Here is a 16922-nt window from a genome sequence, read left to right as displayed (position 1 = left end):
CAAGCCATACCTCCCTGGACTCCCCAGGGTATCTAGTTTTCAGAAATGTGTGAGTTTGATAGGTTTCCCTAGATGACTGCCGAGCACGGGCCAAAAACCCAGGTTCCCCCTTTGCCAAACTAGGTCATTTTGTGATAGGTAACTGTGATGTCTCTACAATACGTTTGGCCCCTTCCCTGCCCTGGGTACTTGGACCACCCACACAAGTAAGGTACCATTTTTATCGGGAGACTTTGGAGAATGCGGGATGCATGGAACTTTGTGGATCCATGCAGATTCTAGAACTTTCCATTACAGACATGTGAAGAAAATGTTTTTTTTTTTACAAAGTTTGAGGTTTGCAAGGGATTCTGAGTAACAGAACCTGACGAGAGCCACACAAGTCACCCCATACTGGATTCCCCTGGATGTCTAGTTTCCCAAAATGTAGAGGTTTGTTAGGTTTCTATATGTACCGGCTGCCCTAGGGCCCAAAATCCACAGGTAGGCACATTGCGACAAAAAAGTTAGTGCCTAGTGGGCTGACACCCTTGGGGTGGGACTAAGGGGGCGGGGTTGCCCTGATATGCCTCCAAGGGGGCTATAAGGACTGTAGCTATTTTTGGGGATGGGGTCATTAGTATGCCCATCCTGGGCAGCCCCCACCCGCACGTATGACAAAGCCAGCATAATCGCTGGCGCCTAGTGGGTTCTCTGCTCTACTGCCCCCATCGGCCTCCGGGGGGTGGGGGGGGGGGGGGGCAGATATATTGTGGCATTTTGAGGGGGTAGGGGATTTGGCATGCCCATTCTGGGCAGCCCCCAACCCGGAATTTTGAAAAAAATATACCCTGATACGGGGGGCGAGGGGAGGCAGATAAGAGGCTATTGCCCCCATCTGCCTCCCAGGGGGGCAGAAAGACTGGAAATTTGCTGAGGGTGGGGGCATTGGCATGCACATCTTGGGCAGTCCCCATCCTAAATCAAGTTTAAAAAAAATCACTGGCTTCTAGTGGACTTTCTACCCCCCGGGGTCAGATTGGGGCCTATTACGGGGGCAGAAAGACTGGAATTAATCTGGGGGTGTGGGCATAGTTATGGTCCATTTTGGGCAGTCCTCACCCCAACACAAAAAAAATCAATTGATTCTAGTGGAGCTTCTGCCCGGGGGGGGATGGGGGGGAGAGAAAGACTGTACTGCCCAAAAATATTTGAGCGGAGAGTAAAGGCCCATGCCCAAGGGGCTGCTCCCCCCTCCCTGGTGTCTAGTGGGTGGATCCATGCTTGGGGATCACCCTCCTGGGATCCACTAGGGAGAGGTACCATTCTCCCCTTTCCAATGATACCTCTCCCTTCTATCTACGTATTCGGGGGCTGAGATAGCTCCCTGAGTACATAGAAAGTGAAACTGAAATGAGCCTAAAGACTCATTTCAGTTTTGGTTTCTAGCGACGTTTGAGCCGATTGTCATTTCACAGAAACCAGTGGGAGAGACTCAGGAGCTGGGGAAGCTCTTCCACAGCTCCCGAGGCTGTAGGGAAGAAAAGGAAGTCCCTCAGGTGCCTGCACCAGATGGATTTCCTGTGCCAAGTGCGAAGACGACCGGGAGCCGTTCTGAGCACACGAGCACTTTGGCTCAGGATGGCTCCCAGCCATCCTGAGCACCAAAGGGATTAATTGACCTTAAATTTTCCATGAAATAGCATTATAGGCCCCCCAAGACTCTGTGACCGTTATTGCAGTGGGTGGCTGAGTGATCAAGGTTTAGCCCACATTATTTTTTTAAATGCTGTAGTTCATGTCGAACGTCTTTCAAAAATTCTGATTGGTCCACTTGATTTGACCTTATTGACACCAGCGCTTCCAAGATCCCATGTAGAGTGGTCGAGATAAGAAGCATTACTTCCAACAAAGATGACGAAGTGGTAGACTGAATTGTTATGGACCTTCCCTGGGATCCAAGAGTAGAGCTTGGTTCCCCGACCAGAGGAGCCTTATATGGTGATGAAATAGCTCAATTCAGTTGATCTTCTCTGCAAGTCTGCTGGGAGAGTTCAGAATCATTGGAACGGGAAGGTGACAAAGAGATATCTAACCGGGGTGAAGAAGACAGTCTTGAGCCCTTGCTTGCAGTCGCACGTATAGCCTGAGAAGAAGATACCGAAAGGTTGGCTATTTGCTCTTCATCCATTGCTGTGCACAATATATCTGCTGCTAAGTCTGATGCACTGGGCAGCTCATGGGGTATCTTGATCTCCTCCACCAATGATGGTTGGACTCCATTATTAAAAATGTTTATGGACAAATTTCTTTATTGAGGTAACAAGAGATGAGCGTGGAGCTTCACATTTGATAGAGCACTTTCATCGGGTTGACCAGACAACTTCTTCCCTCCTGTTTTCCTTCTTTTACAAAGTCTCTCCTTGTGATCTACATTTTGGAGCATTGGGAAGGGCTCTCTTACAGCTAAGCACCGGAGGTGGTGAGCAAGAGGAGCTATTCATTACTGAACCAATGGTAAGAAGGTGACCAAAAGTTGTACTTACCTCCTTCTTGAACACGCCCCAACTGCTGCGCCTCATCCACTTACTACAAAGTTTCTTTGCGTTCCTTGAGAGACCGTTTTAAACCCCCTTTTGTATTCACATTGGTTGTCCTCTTCATCCACAATATAGGTGTAGGTACTGAAGAATGGATGTTCAGGTCTAGAGGAAGGATTTTACCTCTGGGCTTGGGGCACCTTGGTATCTGTGTGCCTCCCTAGGTTCTAATTGGTAAGTAGGTCGACAGTTGGCCAGCTAAAACCTAGGAGCATCACACAGCCAAACCTACGAGGGGATAGGACTCAAGGAGGAGAGGAGCCCCTGGTGGATGACCAACAACAGCTGCCCCAACCACGAATCACTTGGGCTGACACGCTAAGCCTTGCATGCATCTTCGGACTGGGCTGGATAAGGACAGGAAGGGACAGAAATCTCCTTGAAGTCAAAACAAAAACCGCCCAGTGCCTCCACTCGAAGCACCTCCAAGCACCACCAAGCACCGCCAGGTATATGCCGGCTTAGAACACTGTCTCAGGGCTGTGCAGCCATGTTGCAAACATTGATGTAATCCACTCCAAGCACCACCAAGCCGGGGGAGGTCTCTGCTGGCTAGGGTTACCATTTCAGGGCCGTGCGGCCGTGCTGCAAAACACTGATGTCAGAGCAACCTGACCAGGAGGCAGGAACAGCAGAGGGACGGTCCGGATTGGTGGAGCGGCAGTCGGCAAGAAGGAAGACTTATTTGGGATTTTTCTTGCATTGTGTTTTAACTTTATTATTGTTTGAGTATTGCAAACATACTTTACACATTGTCTCTAAATAAAGCCTAACTTTTTGGTGTCAAACTACTAGAGGGTTAAGCACGGGTATATTTAGTGACTTAAGTGGTTCACTCACACAAGAATTACTATTTGGGGTGGGTTCTCAGACCCTACACCAGTACTTCCAATTCTCTACAGTATTTTACTAGTTGTAAGGCTCTGGGTGTATGGCAATGATGCAGTACATCAAACAGCAATAAGTAGCTAGAAATGTTTAACTTACATTGTATGTATGCAGATTGCTGATAAGAGAATGTGTTCAGTGGAGTAGTGCTAGCACAGAAGTAGGCCCATCCTTTATTCACTGGTGGGTGCTGACACTCTTGCACTCTCAATGGCCGCCTCAATAACTTCCTGTGCATGGCTGCCTGCAGAGGAAGATGCTATATAATTGGGGGGGGGGCACCCATTCTTGCAACATGCATAATTTCAGTGGGGGTATATTTGCAACACAGAGTCCTCGGATTTAAATAGCAAAACAAAAGTGCATATCTTTAAGGACTGGAGATACTCAGTTTACAACTGAATATCAACAATAGAAAAAACTATTGCACAGATATATTTTGTTTTACCACATTTGTAGAAGTATATCAGTGATAGTTTATTTACTATGCCTGAGCATTTTTATGGCACCATTATCATATCTCCTGAGCTACCTGCCCAGCCAATAATTAGTGATTGAGCCTTAGGTGACCAAGTAAAACAAATGATGACTGCATGCTACTGAAATCCCTCTGCACAACGTGCAGGTAAGCTCATCACATCAGCCAAGGTCATAGACTATACTAACATCATCAATTAATTTGGCAACTAGACAATTGATCACTGCATCAATTCCCTGCCTAAAACCTCCTATTCCACACTCCAGAGACAAATGCTAATTCATCATCATCATCCTTCAATGCGACAAATTCTAATTCTTCAACTCTCCATTGATAGAAATGCATACCCATATGCCCTTCATAATAAGCAATGGATTAATTGTTGCTTGTAACAAGTCAACCCTCCCATTCTATACTTAAAATATAATCACATAGACAACACGGTGTGCTACTGATACAATAAGATGATACGCAATCCAATGAAAGACAGGAATTACTCACTGTGGTCTTGAGGCTTCCGCCTGGTCTGTCTGTAGCTTTTCTCCACCTTCCACTTCCATGGTGCAGTATACAATTCGATTAGGAGCCACCGATTTCAGACCCTGTACTTCCATGACAACGATCTGTGATGGAAAAGAAAATGATTGATTAATGTTAGGGGTGTGTGGGTCAGAGATTTTACAACAAGAAGTGGTCAACCCAACTACAAAGGGAAAGTGGAATGCTGGGGCAGCAGGCTGCTAATGATAAGGATCAAGGACATTATTTTGAAGTTATTTGGAAAAGTGAGTGCATTTATGTTATTACAAATATATACATAAAGCTATAATACACAACATAGGTAACCATTATTCATATGTTTTCTATTTCTGTATAAATTGAAGTGTACTATGGCACGATGGTGCTAGGAGTTGTGTTTAAAGTGGACTGTTGTAGGCTGTGTGTGGCTGTAGCCTGATCTGAACACACTGTTGAGGTACCAAATGGTAAGCCAGCTGGTTGACTTGAAGTATTTTTGTACGAATAATGGTACCAAGATTGGAGTTTAAGGTGCACTATTGTATGCCCATGAATATCTGCACAGTATTCAATTATCCTGTGGCAGAGAATTAATAGGAGAGGGATGCAATCTTTAGGACAATAAATGCATGTATTACTCACAGTCAAGCACAAGACATTAGCAACCAAAGAATAAATTAATTGACACTTGTGGCTCTCCTTTTGATTGTGCTGTATGCAAGTCAATGAAACCAGGGCCGGTCTGGAAAACTAAAGCAACCCTGGAAAATGTTATCATTAGTCCGCGTGTTGTGCATAAAGAGTGTAGCAAGCTAACCTGTCCCCTACAAAGAAGGGTGTGGGGAGGGTTCTACCCCAAGAAAATGTGGGGGGAAATGGTGCATTCTGTAGCACATTTGTCATTATATATTCAATTGTAGTAGCTTTTAAAGCATAGTAAATTATGATCTTGCTGTGCACCAGGATACAACATTCTTTGTTGGGTCTCTTCAATGATTCCCTCAATATCAACCTCCAACAGTGCCTCTCTTCTCTCCATAGCCCCTCTCTCACATGTATTTTATTTTTTATAGCACCTCTCATAACAGTGTAGGGTGTCGGAGCACTTTACATCACACACACATACAGAGACAATGAAACATACATGTGTAAATCAGATATGTTATGTAGGGGAAAGGAGACTACAAGGTGTAGAATTCACATGTCATCCATACTGGTCAACATTTTTCAAGAGTGCTTGGTCTGGAGAAGCACACACTCAGAATTCCGAATACAATACAATAGCTAGGGTTGACTCTAATAAGTAAAAACTTTTTAGCAACATCATGATAATGAAAGACTGGGAGAAAGCATAACTTTCTAACCTGTATCATGCAGTTTGCATGCATCTTGCAAGCAGCTCTTTGATGGCTGTCCATAGCTCATTGTGCTAGATTACGATTGTAACTGATAAACAACACAGTAATAAAATGATCTCTGTGACAAAACAGTAACCAATTGAGCTATGCACTTAAAATATTATTCTTTGATAGGCATGATGCACTTTCTTTGCAGCAGGCTAAATAACCCTCTGTGCTACCTTAGATGAGTCAAAACTGCACATAGACAAAACTTGCATGTCTCTACAGCAGGTACATTAATCACCAGAGTTATCTTGACACTTTTATTTTTGCACAAAAACTGCTGAATATACAGGGAGCTTTGTAGTACTTTTAAAACTGCTACACTGCTACAAAATGAGTCCTCCACCCTTCCATACTTCCAGGGAAACTCTGGCTTGAATGAAACCATACATGTGGGACCAATCTGTGACGCACAGCTTATCTGTAGCTCTTAACCACTCCCATCTCTGAAGCGGGACTGGTATCCTTCCAGGAAGGTTAAGATTATGAGAGTATTATGAAAAGTCATAAAACCAAAATCTAAAAGCTCAAAGTTTAAAGATATATCAGACTTGATCGCGACTGTAGTATGGCCCCTAAAAAGACAAGAAACAATAAAATAAGAAAAGATTCCCAGTCTACAAATAACGAGACAAGCGAGTTAACCCCCGTGGCGATTTTGGAGGAAGTGAATGAGAGGAGGGGCGAACTAAAGGATTAATGAAGAAACACACCGAACACACCGCACAGGAGCAGGAAAGGAAGCAACCCAGTATCTAGATCAATAAAAGACTTTGTGGGAAAACACTTTAGCAAGAAACATACCCCCAACAAAGTTCAAGACGTAGAGAAGGACCTAGCCTTACCTCAGGAAATAAATGAGAAAGTTGTTGAATGTATAGAAGATTCATTTTCTATGCATCGTGATTTAAGCCAGATAAACATTAATTTGGAACCTAGACTTTCATCATCGCCCAGGATCTGCTCTATGATTGATACTGGAGATGGAGAGTACGAGGAGAAGTCTTCAAAAGAGTGCCAAGCTCAGAATGTTAGCAGTGTTGGGGAGGAAAGATCAATTACGGATAAAAGCTTGGGCCAATGGACAAATGGTGTCTCAAAGTCTATGGAAGATATGTTACGTAATAACACTGAGAACTTAGACTTGACAGCAACTCCATCCGCTTCAATGTTGGACATTATTTTAATGTTACAAAAGAACCTGTAGGCCGGTTAGAAGTTGCGCTTTCAAAAAATAAAATATTAAAGGAACAAGAAAAGAGTCTAAAGCTTATGGTGGGTGAACTACAGGGTATTAGGTGCTTAATGCTATCAGTGGTTAGACCGGTGCCAGACACTCCTACCGGAGGGGGCACAGGAGGAACCAAGGCATTGGATCTATCAAAGCAGGACCAGGATGTGTACATATCAAAACAACCTATGCTAATTAGGAGAAGGAATGAACAATGGAGCTATAGGTGGCAAAAGTTTAGATACCCTGCAAGGAAATTTACCCAGTACCCAGGAAAGTTTAAAAGGAAACAAACAGGCAGTAAAAAAGTAAAGTGTAAAGAAGATAAACCACTGGCACCACAGGTGAGAACAGTAAGTAGAGATATTTCTATAGCTACCAAGGAAGAAAGGGAGAAGAAGAAAGGGAGCTCGCAAGAAAGTGCTCAAGAAGTAAGATGGAAAGAAATAAGGGAAAAAAGGTTCCAACAAAAAACATCCCCGGAAGAAGTAAGGGAGGAGGAAAGAATTGAAAAAAAGGCAAACATAAAAGATGTGTAATGGAACCCAAAAGGTATAGGGAAAGTGGGTGCTAAGATATCAGGCCCAAATAGAAATATAAGCATAGAAAAAATTAGCGATCAGAGAGTTATAGAACCAAATGGTAAAAAGTGGTTATACTTTGAACCCCAGGATGTACCGATGGGCAGGAAAAAACTAAGGAAAGTTACACCATTAAATCGCTTGCAACCATTATTTTCCTTTGCAAAGTGCCCAAGTCTATGTAAAATTAAATCAAAGGATTTAAGGCAGTTTGGATTTTTATCTAGTAGTAAAGGGAAGGAATTGACAAAAGTTGAAGTATATTCAGGGATGATTAGATCTGCAATAAGTAATGCCTAAAAATAGATATTAAAGGAAGGAATAAGATTAATCACAGAGGTGGAAAGAAGAAAAGCAATCCAACCAGATAGTACTTTCCTGAATTGTCGGGCAGGATTGGGGAAAAGACAAGCTAGAATAATAACAGGGGCATGTGGAATAAGAAAGGAAATTAAAATCATTGTTGAAAACCGTGAGTTGGATAAGAACTGGGGAAACTGGAGTACCGATAACAGAGAACTAAATGAATCTTGGTAGGCAGTAGATGAGTCTGGCCATCTTAGCGAAATTGACAAGGGAAATGGGTTGTCGCATAGTATAAGAATAATTTTGTGGAATATTAATGGATTAAAAGAGCAAACAAAGATGGAATGTGTAAAAAATATTTCACGACAGGCTGATATTATCCGTCTGCAAGAGACTTGGCTATGTGAAAGTACCCCGATAGTTGAAGGCTTTACTCAGATTTCTAAAGCGGCTACGAGAGCCTGATTTGGTCGCCCATCTGGCGGAATCAGGACTGTAATCTCCACAAAAACAATAAATAAGGCATCCTTGATAAACACCTCTTGTAAATGGATGTTGGCCAGCGAGGTACGCCTACAGGAACAGGGAAGGCAACATGAATATGTTATTACGGTCAACATATATGTGCAGTGGTGTACCCAAGAAGATTATATAAAAGAAATGGGATTTTTTAAAATCGACTTGATATCCTTAAATGATAAATATGGGAGCGATTTCATAATTATCACTGGAGATTTTAACCATAAATTAGATCCTGAAAAATTGGAACCCTGGATAGCCCCAGCCCTTTTTCCCAGTTGTAAAATGAATAGACAAGACGAAGAGCTAGGGAAATTTCTAGGGTCGCATGAACTAGTTGTTTGAATGGCAGATCAGAACTTGACAGACCAGCAGAACAAACATTTCGAAGGGGCAATCAATTGTACCCTATAGACTATCTCTTTGTACATGTCTGGAACTTTGGCCTAGTAAAAATGTTTAAGGTAATTAAACACAAAGGAAGTGACCATTACCCACTGTACTGTGAAATAGAGAGAGATACCCCAATAGTTTGTGAAAAGGTTTTATTACAACCTATGAATTACCCAAAAAGACAATCCACAAAATTGACAGAGGAATATATTACAAAATCTTGTTTCCAACAAAACTTAGAATCCGAGATAGCAGGGAGCCTGAGTGTTGTATGGTTTGAAGAAATCATGAGTGCTGTGGAGAGTAATGGGCCAGACAAGTTTCATGAGTGTGTTGCCCTTTTGGGAGAACTGAATGACCACTCCCCTCCTGATAATATCCCATTTAGCTCCAGCACGATTCCGGAAACTGACATTACACATTTATTTATGTATTTATTTATTTATTTATATTCTTATATAGCGCAGGACTCGACCCCCGAAGGGGTATCTCCGCGCTTGCGCTTGTACCAGAGGAGCCTAATCAAAATTATACACTGTGAAGTGGCTGATATTTAGGGTGTAGAAAATAAATGGGTTTTTAGAGACTTCCTGAGGGACTGAAAATTAGTAGTTTGTTGCAGAGTGGGAGGGAGTGAGTTCCAAAGAATGGGGCCTTTGTAGGAGAGAGCTCGACCTCCCTGTCTAGCTCTCCTGACCCTTGGAACCTGAAGTAGCTGCTGACTACTGGAACGCAGGGAGCGTCCTGGACTGTAGAGGTTGAATTTTTCATTCAGATATTTTGGGCCAGTACCAAACAAACACCTATGTATGGTGCAACAGATTTTAAATTTCACACGTTGCCTAACCGGCAACCAGTGAAGTTTGGCCAGAAGGGGGCGTGAGGGAATCCTAGGCTGGGCGTTGAGAACAAGTCTCGCCGCGATATTCTGGACCACTTGTAGTCTATTTAGTTGTTCCTCATTGGCCGAGATGAACAGGCCATTACAGTAGTCAAGTCTACTGATCACTAGGGTCTGGACAAGTGTTTTCCTGTAGTTATCAGGCAAGAATGGAAAAACACGACGTAAAAGTCCGATAACACGGAAACAGGACTGCCAACCACCACTCTCAATGATCCTCCATACAGAGTTTGCCAGGAAAGGCAAAACAGAAATGGGAATCAACCAAAGTTTTATTTTTTTAGACATCCTATTTTCCGAAAGTTGTGAATAAACTTTCTATAGAGATACAACCACATACCTGCAAAGGAAGAAACATCCTGTTGAGCTAATGCTTTTCAATACAGGCCTTCTTTCCCAGCTACTGGACAGCGTACATTTCTGAACAGCAATACAAAGGGAGTCTTTTAGTCAGGTTAAGGCTAGTCACAGGGCTCAGAAACAGATGGTCAGTGCCAATTAAAGTAATCCTGCTTAGAAGACATCACTGTTACCGAGGTTATGTAATATCTTCTGTCAGAACCTCTTTCAGAAGGCCAGGGGGCATGCAGGGGATACTGGACCCAACCGTGGTGGTTCAGGCCATTTAATCCTGATGTCCTAGGGTCTGACCTTCCAAGTACCCCTTCTGCACTTGAATCTCTGTTGTAGCTGTGGGCGGGCAGTTATTGCTCTCTCAGGGAGGGTGTAGGCACAGGTTAGGGAACACAACTCATAACTCAAAAGTGCAAACAGTATGAACAATAAATCAATGTTCAGCCAAATAATTGCTTTTATAGGAACAAGTATTTTATTTTTAACTCTACACAGGCAATGAACTGCAACATTAACCCCTTCACTGCGGCGGCTATTCCGCCGCAGTGCTAAGGGGGCGGGGCGGAAATGCGGCGGGCGCAGGCTGGTGACGGAACAGCTCCGTCACCAGCGTTGGTTGCGCTGTGCTTATGACGGAGCGGTTACGTCATGGCCGCTCAATAGAACGCTCAGCGCAGGCGCGGAAATCGCGCCGCGCAGGAGCGTCGGGCGGGCCATGACGGAACCGCTCCATCATCAGCACAGCACCACCGCAGCTGAAGACGGAGCGGTTCCGTCATCAGCAGGGGAGGGGTTAAAATACAATAACAAAATCCCTTTGACGTTGGTGCTCGAATATTTGTGAGGCAAATCCATGTCCCACTCTCCTTCGTGCAATGTTCCCAGGATTATTCCACATTCACTGGTGATTACATCAGAGAAGGCAATTTATTAGGTTTTACTCAAGAGTTCTCCCTTATGACCTTTTAGGACCTTAGTAAAAAGTATCTATGGTGCTGCAGCATCGTTTAAAGCCATTCCCCCGGGGCCCAACTGGCCCAGCTCTCATCTTACCAGCTCTCACTTCACAGAAGAGTTTAGCATGGTAGCCGGCACCTTCAAACGCACACTGATGAGTCGTGCTCCACGTGGAGAGGTCAGACTGCTCTCGGCCCTTTCCGCAGCACCTGTGAGCACAGGATCTGTCTCCAAAGTGGTGTGCAGGAGGTCTCTCAGTTGACAGAGCAGATCCCTTCTTGTAAAGAAGCAGTAAGTTGACTTTGTTCAAAGGAGGTAGGGAATTCTTTCTTCATCTTCCAACTGGAGTAAAAAAGGATGCAACATTGACCACAATGTCGCCGGCAGCCCTCTGTGGTGAGTTGGGGGCAGTTCCCTTGCATTACAGGTCCAATCGGCATGTCGTAGCCTCTGCCTCTCCTTCAGACAGCAGCCTGAATCGTTTGGCAACGTTGGTACCGACAGCCCCTTCTGGCCTATGGGATTTCCACAGAATGTGGTGATATGGGCTCAGGCTCCAGCAGCTGTGCCCCAGCCCGGTAAGTCACAAGTCTGGACACTCTTGGAAACACTTTACTGGTGGCCCCCTCTGGCATACCGAGGTAACCTCAGCACAGCGATACAAGTATAGCAAAATCTGCACAGTGCTCAACACTCGGCTCAGTCTACGGCGGCCCTCTCTGTTCTGAAAACAGTCCTGCACAGAGGTGATGGCACGATGGGTGCTCAGTAGAATCCTCAAGGTGTGTGCACGGTAGGGATCCCCACTGGACTTTGCTCTGTCCAAAGCGGTCATCTTCCTCACAGGGCACATCATTCTTGGCAAGTAGGTAGGTGTTGGTGCACCAAGCTCCAGGGCAGGTGGTCTTGGTTTCCCTGAATGATGACCCCTCACTAAGCAGGTCTTAACCCCCAGTCCTGGCCAAATACAAAAGTTGTGCAGAACTTTCTCACACAGCACGTCTGGCTGCTTGGTAGTCAACCAATTTTTGTGGACTCAACCTCCCCTTCTTATAGTCCTTTTCCAGACACCAAATGTAATTTAGGGTCTGGGACTTTGAAGTTTTATGTTAAGGTTCTGCTTCTTTTCAAGTGACCACTTCTTCACATCTTCCTTCATGAAAGAGGTCTGTTGCAGCAGCCATGACTCTGAAGAAGAGTGTCCACAACACAATTTATGGAAGTGACCAGAGGATACACCTGGATGTCAGGCATAGTGTTATGTGCATCAAAGGGTTAATCCCAGACCCTCAGTCCTAACCTTAATGATTCTCTTATCAGCCCCATGTCCCTTACGGAGATTTGTCTATCATCCTTTCTTGTGATCTATCACTGAATCAAAGAGCAGTCTATTGAGATGTAAAGGGAGTCTCTTCCTTCCCTTCAGTGTGTCCCTGCCAAGCTCACAGGAATACAGCAGTACAAAAAATGTCTGGGGGGATTCCTTGGCTGTTTCGGCAGGACTGTTCCCATGAGGAACAGGGTCAGGACTTATTTGCATATGGCTGGGTCTGAACTGGGTGGCAAAGTTAGCTAAAGAATGATAATGGATTCAACGTAGATCTAATAGTGACTGGGGTGAGTGCAGGAAATGTTTCAGCGCTCTGTCCATCATCTCATTGTGTTTACTTTGTTTTCCCTAGGTTGGCAGGGTATGCCCAGGTGTGGGTTCCTTGCTCACTCTGCCACTGGATTCAAGGTAGCATGGCTGAAGAGGGGTGTTACACCGAAATCGGTCCCAGGAGGCTTGTTTCCGGTCCAGGGAAAACCAGGTTTGGCAGTTTGGGCTGGACTGTTCCCATGAGGAACAGGGTCAGGACTAATTTGCATATGGCTGGGTCTGAACTGGGGTGGTGAAGTGAGCTAAAGAACGATGAAGGATTCATCCCAGATCTATCTAATAGTGACTGGGGTTGAGTGTCTGAAAAGTTTCAGCACTATGTCCATCATCTCATTATGCTTGCTGCTGGATTTCTCTCCTCCCCATTTTTTTTTTACCAGAAAGGATTGGGCTTGATGAAATGGAACACAGAGTCCTCCATACAATGTATCATTAGAGGCACACTCACAGAGTGTACAATCATAGCACACTTTTGTTTCAGCACTAATACCTCTATGCATTGTTCCCACACATGTACACATGTATTCAGCACACACACTCAATCTTTGAGCACTGTACAGCACTGACGCTTTTCTATCCTTAACCAGAGTGTGTTGTTTCAAAACACATGCACTGCCATCACACACACTCACTATGTGTGCGCTGCATAATTCTTCACCATTCATGTATTATATACTCCAAGCAAGCACATATACACCCAACACATCCGGTCCCCGCACATGCACTGCACAGCGCTACATCTCTCATGTAATGTATTCTTAGCTGCCAGAAAGACTTTAAGAGTGGAATGAGAGAGTCCTGACTTCGCCAGAGATAGGAAGAAAGGCAGGATTTGTTCTGGCTTGCCGTGCATCGGATCAAGGGCTTCATTGTGACACCAGACACAAAAACGTTTCCATTTCAATTGATAAGTCTTAATGGTGGAAGGAGCGCGTGCATGAGCCAGCACTTCCCTGCACTCCGGAGCAATATTCAAACGTGCGAACTCATTGTGCTCAGGTTCCAGGCATGCAGTTGGAGATATGCCGGATCCGGATGGCAAATCCGTCCCTGGTTCATGGTGAGCAGGTGAGGCAGAGGTCGAAGAAGAATCGGATTGCACTGGGAAAATAGGAGGAGATCCGTGAACCATGGGCGACGTGGCCACCTGGGCGCAATCAGTATGACGTGACAGGGCTGAAGCCTTATCCTGTCCAATAGGCATGGAATGAGTGGGAGTGGAGGAAAAGCGTAAACGAATTTGTTCGACCAATTGATCAAAAACGCATTCCCGCTCGACTCTCTGTGGGGATGCTGACTTGCAAAGCGTAGGCATTTGCGGTTGGTCGGAGTCACAAACAGATCCATCTGTGGTTGGCCCCACTGACGAAAGATGTACCCCAGAGTTGGTTAATGGAGTTCCCACTCATGATTGTCCTCCTGTGATCTGCTGAGAGAGTCGGCAAGGGCATTGGAGATACCCGGCACGTGAACTGCTGTCAGGTGGACCTGATGTTGAATCGCCCATTCCCAGATTTCTTGCGCCTGCTTGGAAAGCAGAAGAGACCTCGTACCTCCCTGTTTGTTGAGGGAGTGCAGGCTGGTGGTGTTATCTGTCCGCACCAGCAGCGATTGGCCTTGTACCAGCATCCGGAAATATTTAAGGGCGAGGAAGATAGCCAAGAGTTCTAGGCGATTTATGCATGGCGCATTGAACTGCAGTCCATTTGCCCATGACTGATAGCCCGTCGAGGTGTGCCCCCCCAACCCTCTAAGGAGGCGTCAGTTGTGAGGGTAAGCGCAGGAGCTGTATCCTAGAAGGGCCGTCCGGCGGCGATGTTTGGAAGGTGAGCCCACCATTCCAATGCTGTTTGAATGCGGGGGGTAAGGTAGATTATGTCGTTGAATGACCCCGAGATTTGTTTCCATTGTTTGTCCAACTCCTCTTGAATGACTCTCATATGAAGCCTGCAGTGCGGAATAAGATGTATGCAAGAGGAGGCCATGGCCAGAAAGGATTTCAACATCTGGACAGAAACGGACCTTTTTGATCTTAGCAAAACGACCATCTTGAGTATGCGAGCTTGTCGCTCCTGTGCGACAAACAACTTTGCCAGACGAGAATCAATCAAGGCTCCTAGAAAGATTCTCTGCTGTGATGGGCGGAGATGAGACTTTTCCTGATTGATGGAAAGGCCCAAGGTGCGAAAAAGTGGCAGGCAAGTCTGAGTGTGTTGTCTTGCCGCTTGACACGTCTGAGCCTTTATCTGACAATTGTCCAAATAAGGGTAAAATTGAATGCCCTGCAGGCGAAGGAAAGCTGCGACCGGAGCCATGATCTTCGTGAAAATTCTTGGCGCTGAACGAAGGCCAAAAGGCAACACTTTGAATCGGAAGTGCTTCGATCTGACAGTGAAGCGAAGATATTTTCTGTGTTTGTGATGTATTGGCACATGAAAATATGCATCTTGGAGGTCGATATTGGAGAGGAACTCACCGGGATTGAGGAACTGTAAAATTTCCAGTAATGTCAACATCCAAAAAGTTTTGGACTTTATGAACTGGTTGAGGGCTCGTAGGTCCAGAATGGGGCGCCACTCTCCCGACTTTTTCTTGATTAGAAAAAAGCAGGAATAAAAGCCCTTGCCCTGTTGTACTCGAGGAACCACTTCAACAGCCCCTTTTTGTATCATGATCTTGACTTGAGCCAACAATTCTTTCAGATGAGCTGGGGGCGGGACAGAGGGTGGGCGGAAATTTGGTAAATTCGAGAACGTGTCCCTTTAAGATGACATCCAGGACCCAGCGATCCGAAGTTATATGTGACCAATTATAGAAGTTTTGAGAGATTCAACCTCCAATTTTCAGAGACGGAGAACACTTTATCCTGGGGAAGTCACTGCTTTTTAGAGGTGATACCACCTCTGTAGTTATTTTTTCTCCGATAAGGTCTTGAATCGGATTGGCGATTTTGAGACTGGTAATTATATCTCTGCTTCTTGTCGCCATAGGCACGATACTGGGAGGAGCCATAAAAATTTGAAGAGTTGCCTCTGGCACGTGCTCCCCGAAAAGGCTGCTTCCTGTATTGGAGGGTTCCTAGGGCACGAGCAGTATCCCTGTCCTTTTTGATGGATTCCAGAGCATCGTCAACATGCTTGCCAAAAAGGGAATCACCATCGTATGGCAAGTCAAGCACCCTCGCCTGTACTTCAGGCCGAAACACCGTAGATTTGAGCCAGCCTTGGCGTCTTAAAACAGCAGTTCCGGCAAGTTGCCTGAAGCCCGTTGAAGAAATGTCAACAGCACAGTCAATAATCTCCAAAGAGATCTTCTCTCCTTCCTGGACAATTGTCTGGGCCTCGGCTCGGATGGAATCTGGAAGCTGGGCAACCAAAGCTGCAATTTCGGATCACATTTGACGGTCATATCTTCCGAGGATGGCCAGGGAGTTGGCTGCTCTGACCGTTGTGGCAGCCATGGTGGGGAATTTCTTCCTGATAGAGTCTAATCGGCACCCTTCCTGGTCTGGAGGAGAAGTTAACGGAGTGGAAGGATTAAGCGACTTCTTCTGTTTCGCCTGCGTGATGACAGAGTCCACTTTAGGATGCGAAACAAAGCATGCTGGTGAGTCTGCAGGCGCCTTGAATTTTTTTGTCAAGACGTGGAAGTATGGCAGGGATGGAATTTGGCCGCTCCATAAGTTTAAGGCACTCTTGCCAAATAAAATCAATAATTGGGATGTATGGGCCTGCTTTAGAGGTTTGTCTTTGAAATCATAGAGGAAGCAATTTTGTTGCTGCACGTCCAGGGGTAAATGGAAACGCTTGGCAGCACGCACCATGAGATTGTGGAAACTTCCGATGTCCACCGGTGGGGAAGCCAAGGGCGATGTCAGTGGAGTAGACAGCGTTTGGGCTCTATAGTTATCCCAATCCGCGAGGACGTCATAGTCATCCTGATCTGTGTCCTGATGCACATCGTCATCATTATCTGTATCCGGTTGTGGACGAACCGGTGACCTTGGCTTTGCACAGGTACTGGCGCTGGTGCCAAAGGTCGAGGAGCAGGTGAAATGGGCGCAGATGGAGGGAATCTGCGATTGTAACCATCCAGCACGTGTTGTAGGTTGGACACCAAAAATAACGGTATTTGAGTCATTGGCTCCTCATGA

The 16922-nt window shown here is 45.3% G+C and overlaps 1 protein-coding gene across 2 annotated transcripts in view; it reads right to left on the bottom strand.

Moving 5' to 3' along the window:
• The window catches only part of CADPS2 (calcium dependent secretion activator 2), a 2357592-nt gene that overhangs the window by 1663966 nt on the left and 676704 nt on the right, over positions 1 to 16922 (bottom strand). For both annotated transcript variants that reach the window (XM_086966845.1, XM_086966848.1), the window contains exon 6: positions 4447 to 4568. In XM_086966845.1, coding sequence (XP_086822971.1) covers positions 4447 to 4568 — 122 coding nt within the window. The remainder of the gene's footprint in view (positions 1 to 4446; positions 4569 to 16922) is intronic.

This window comes from Lissotriton vulgaris, chromosome 1_1 (genome assembly GCF_964263255.1).
Source record: "Lissotriton vulgaris chromosome 1_1, aLisVul1.2, whole genome shotgun sequence".
Classification (NCBI taxonomy): Eukaryota; Metazoa; Chordata; class Amphibia; order Caudata; family Salamandridae; genus Lissotriton; species Lissotriton vulgaris.
The sequence above is the reverse complement of the archived record's forward strand: the minus strand, read 5'-3'. Positions and strand labels throughout refer to the sequence as shown.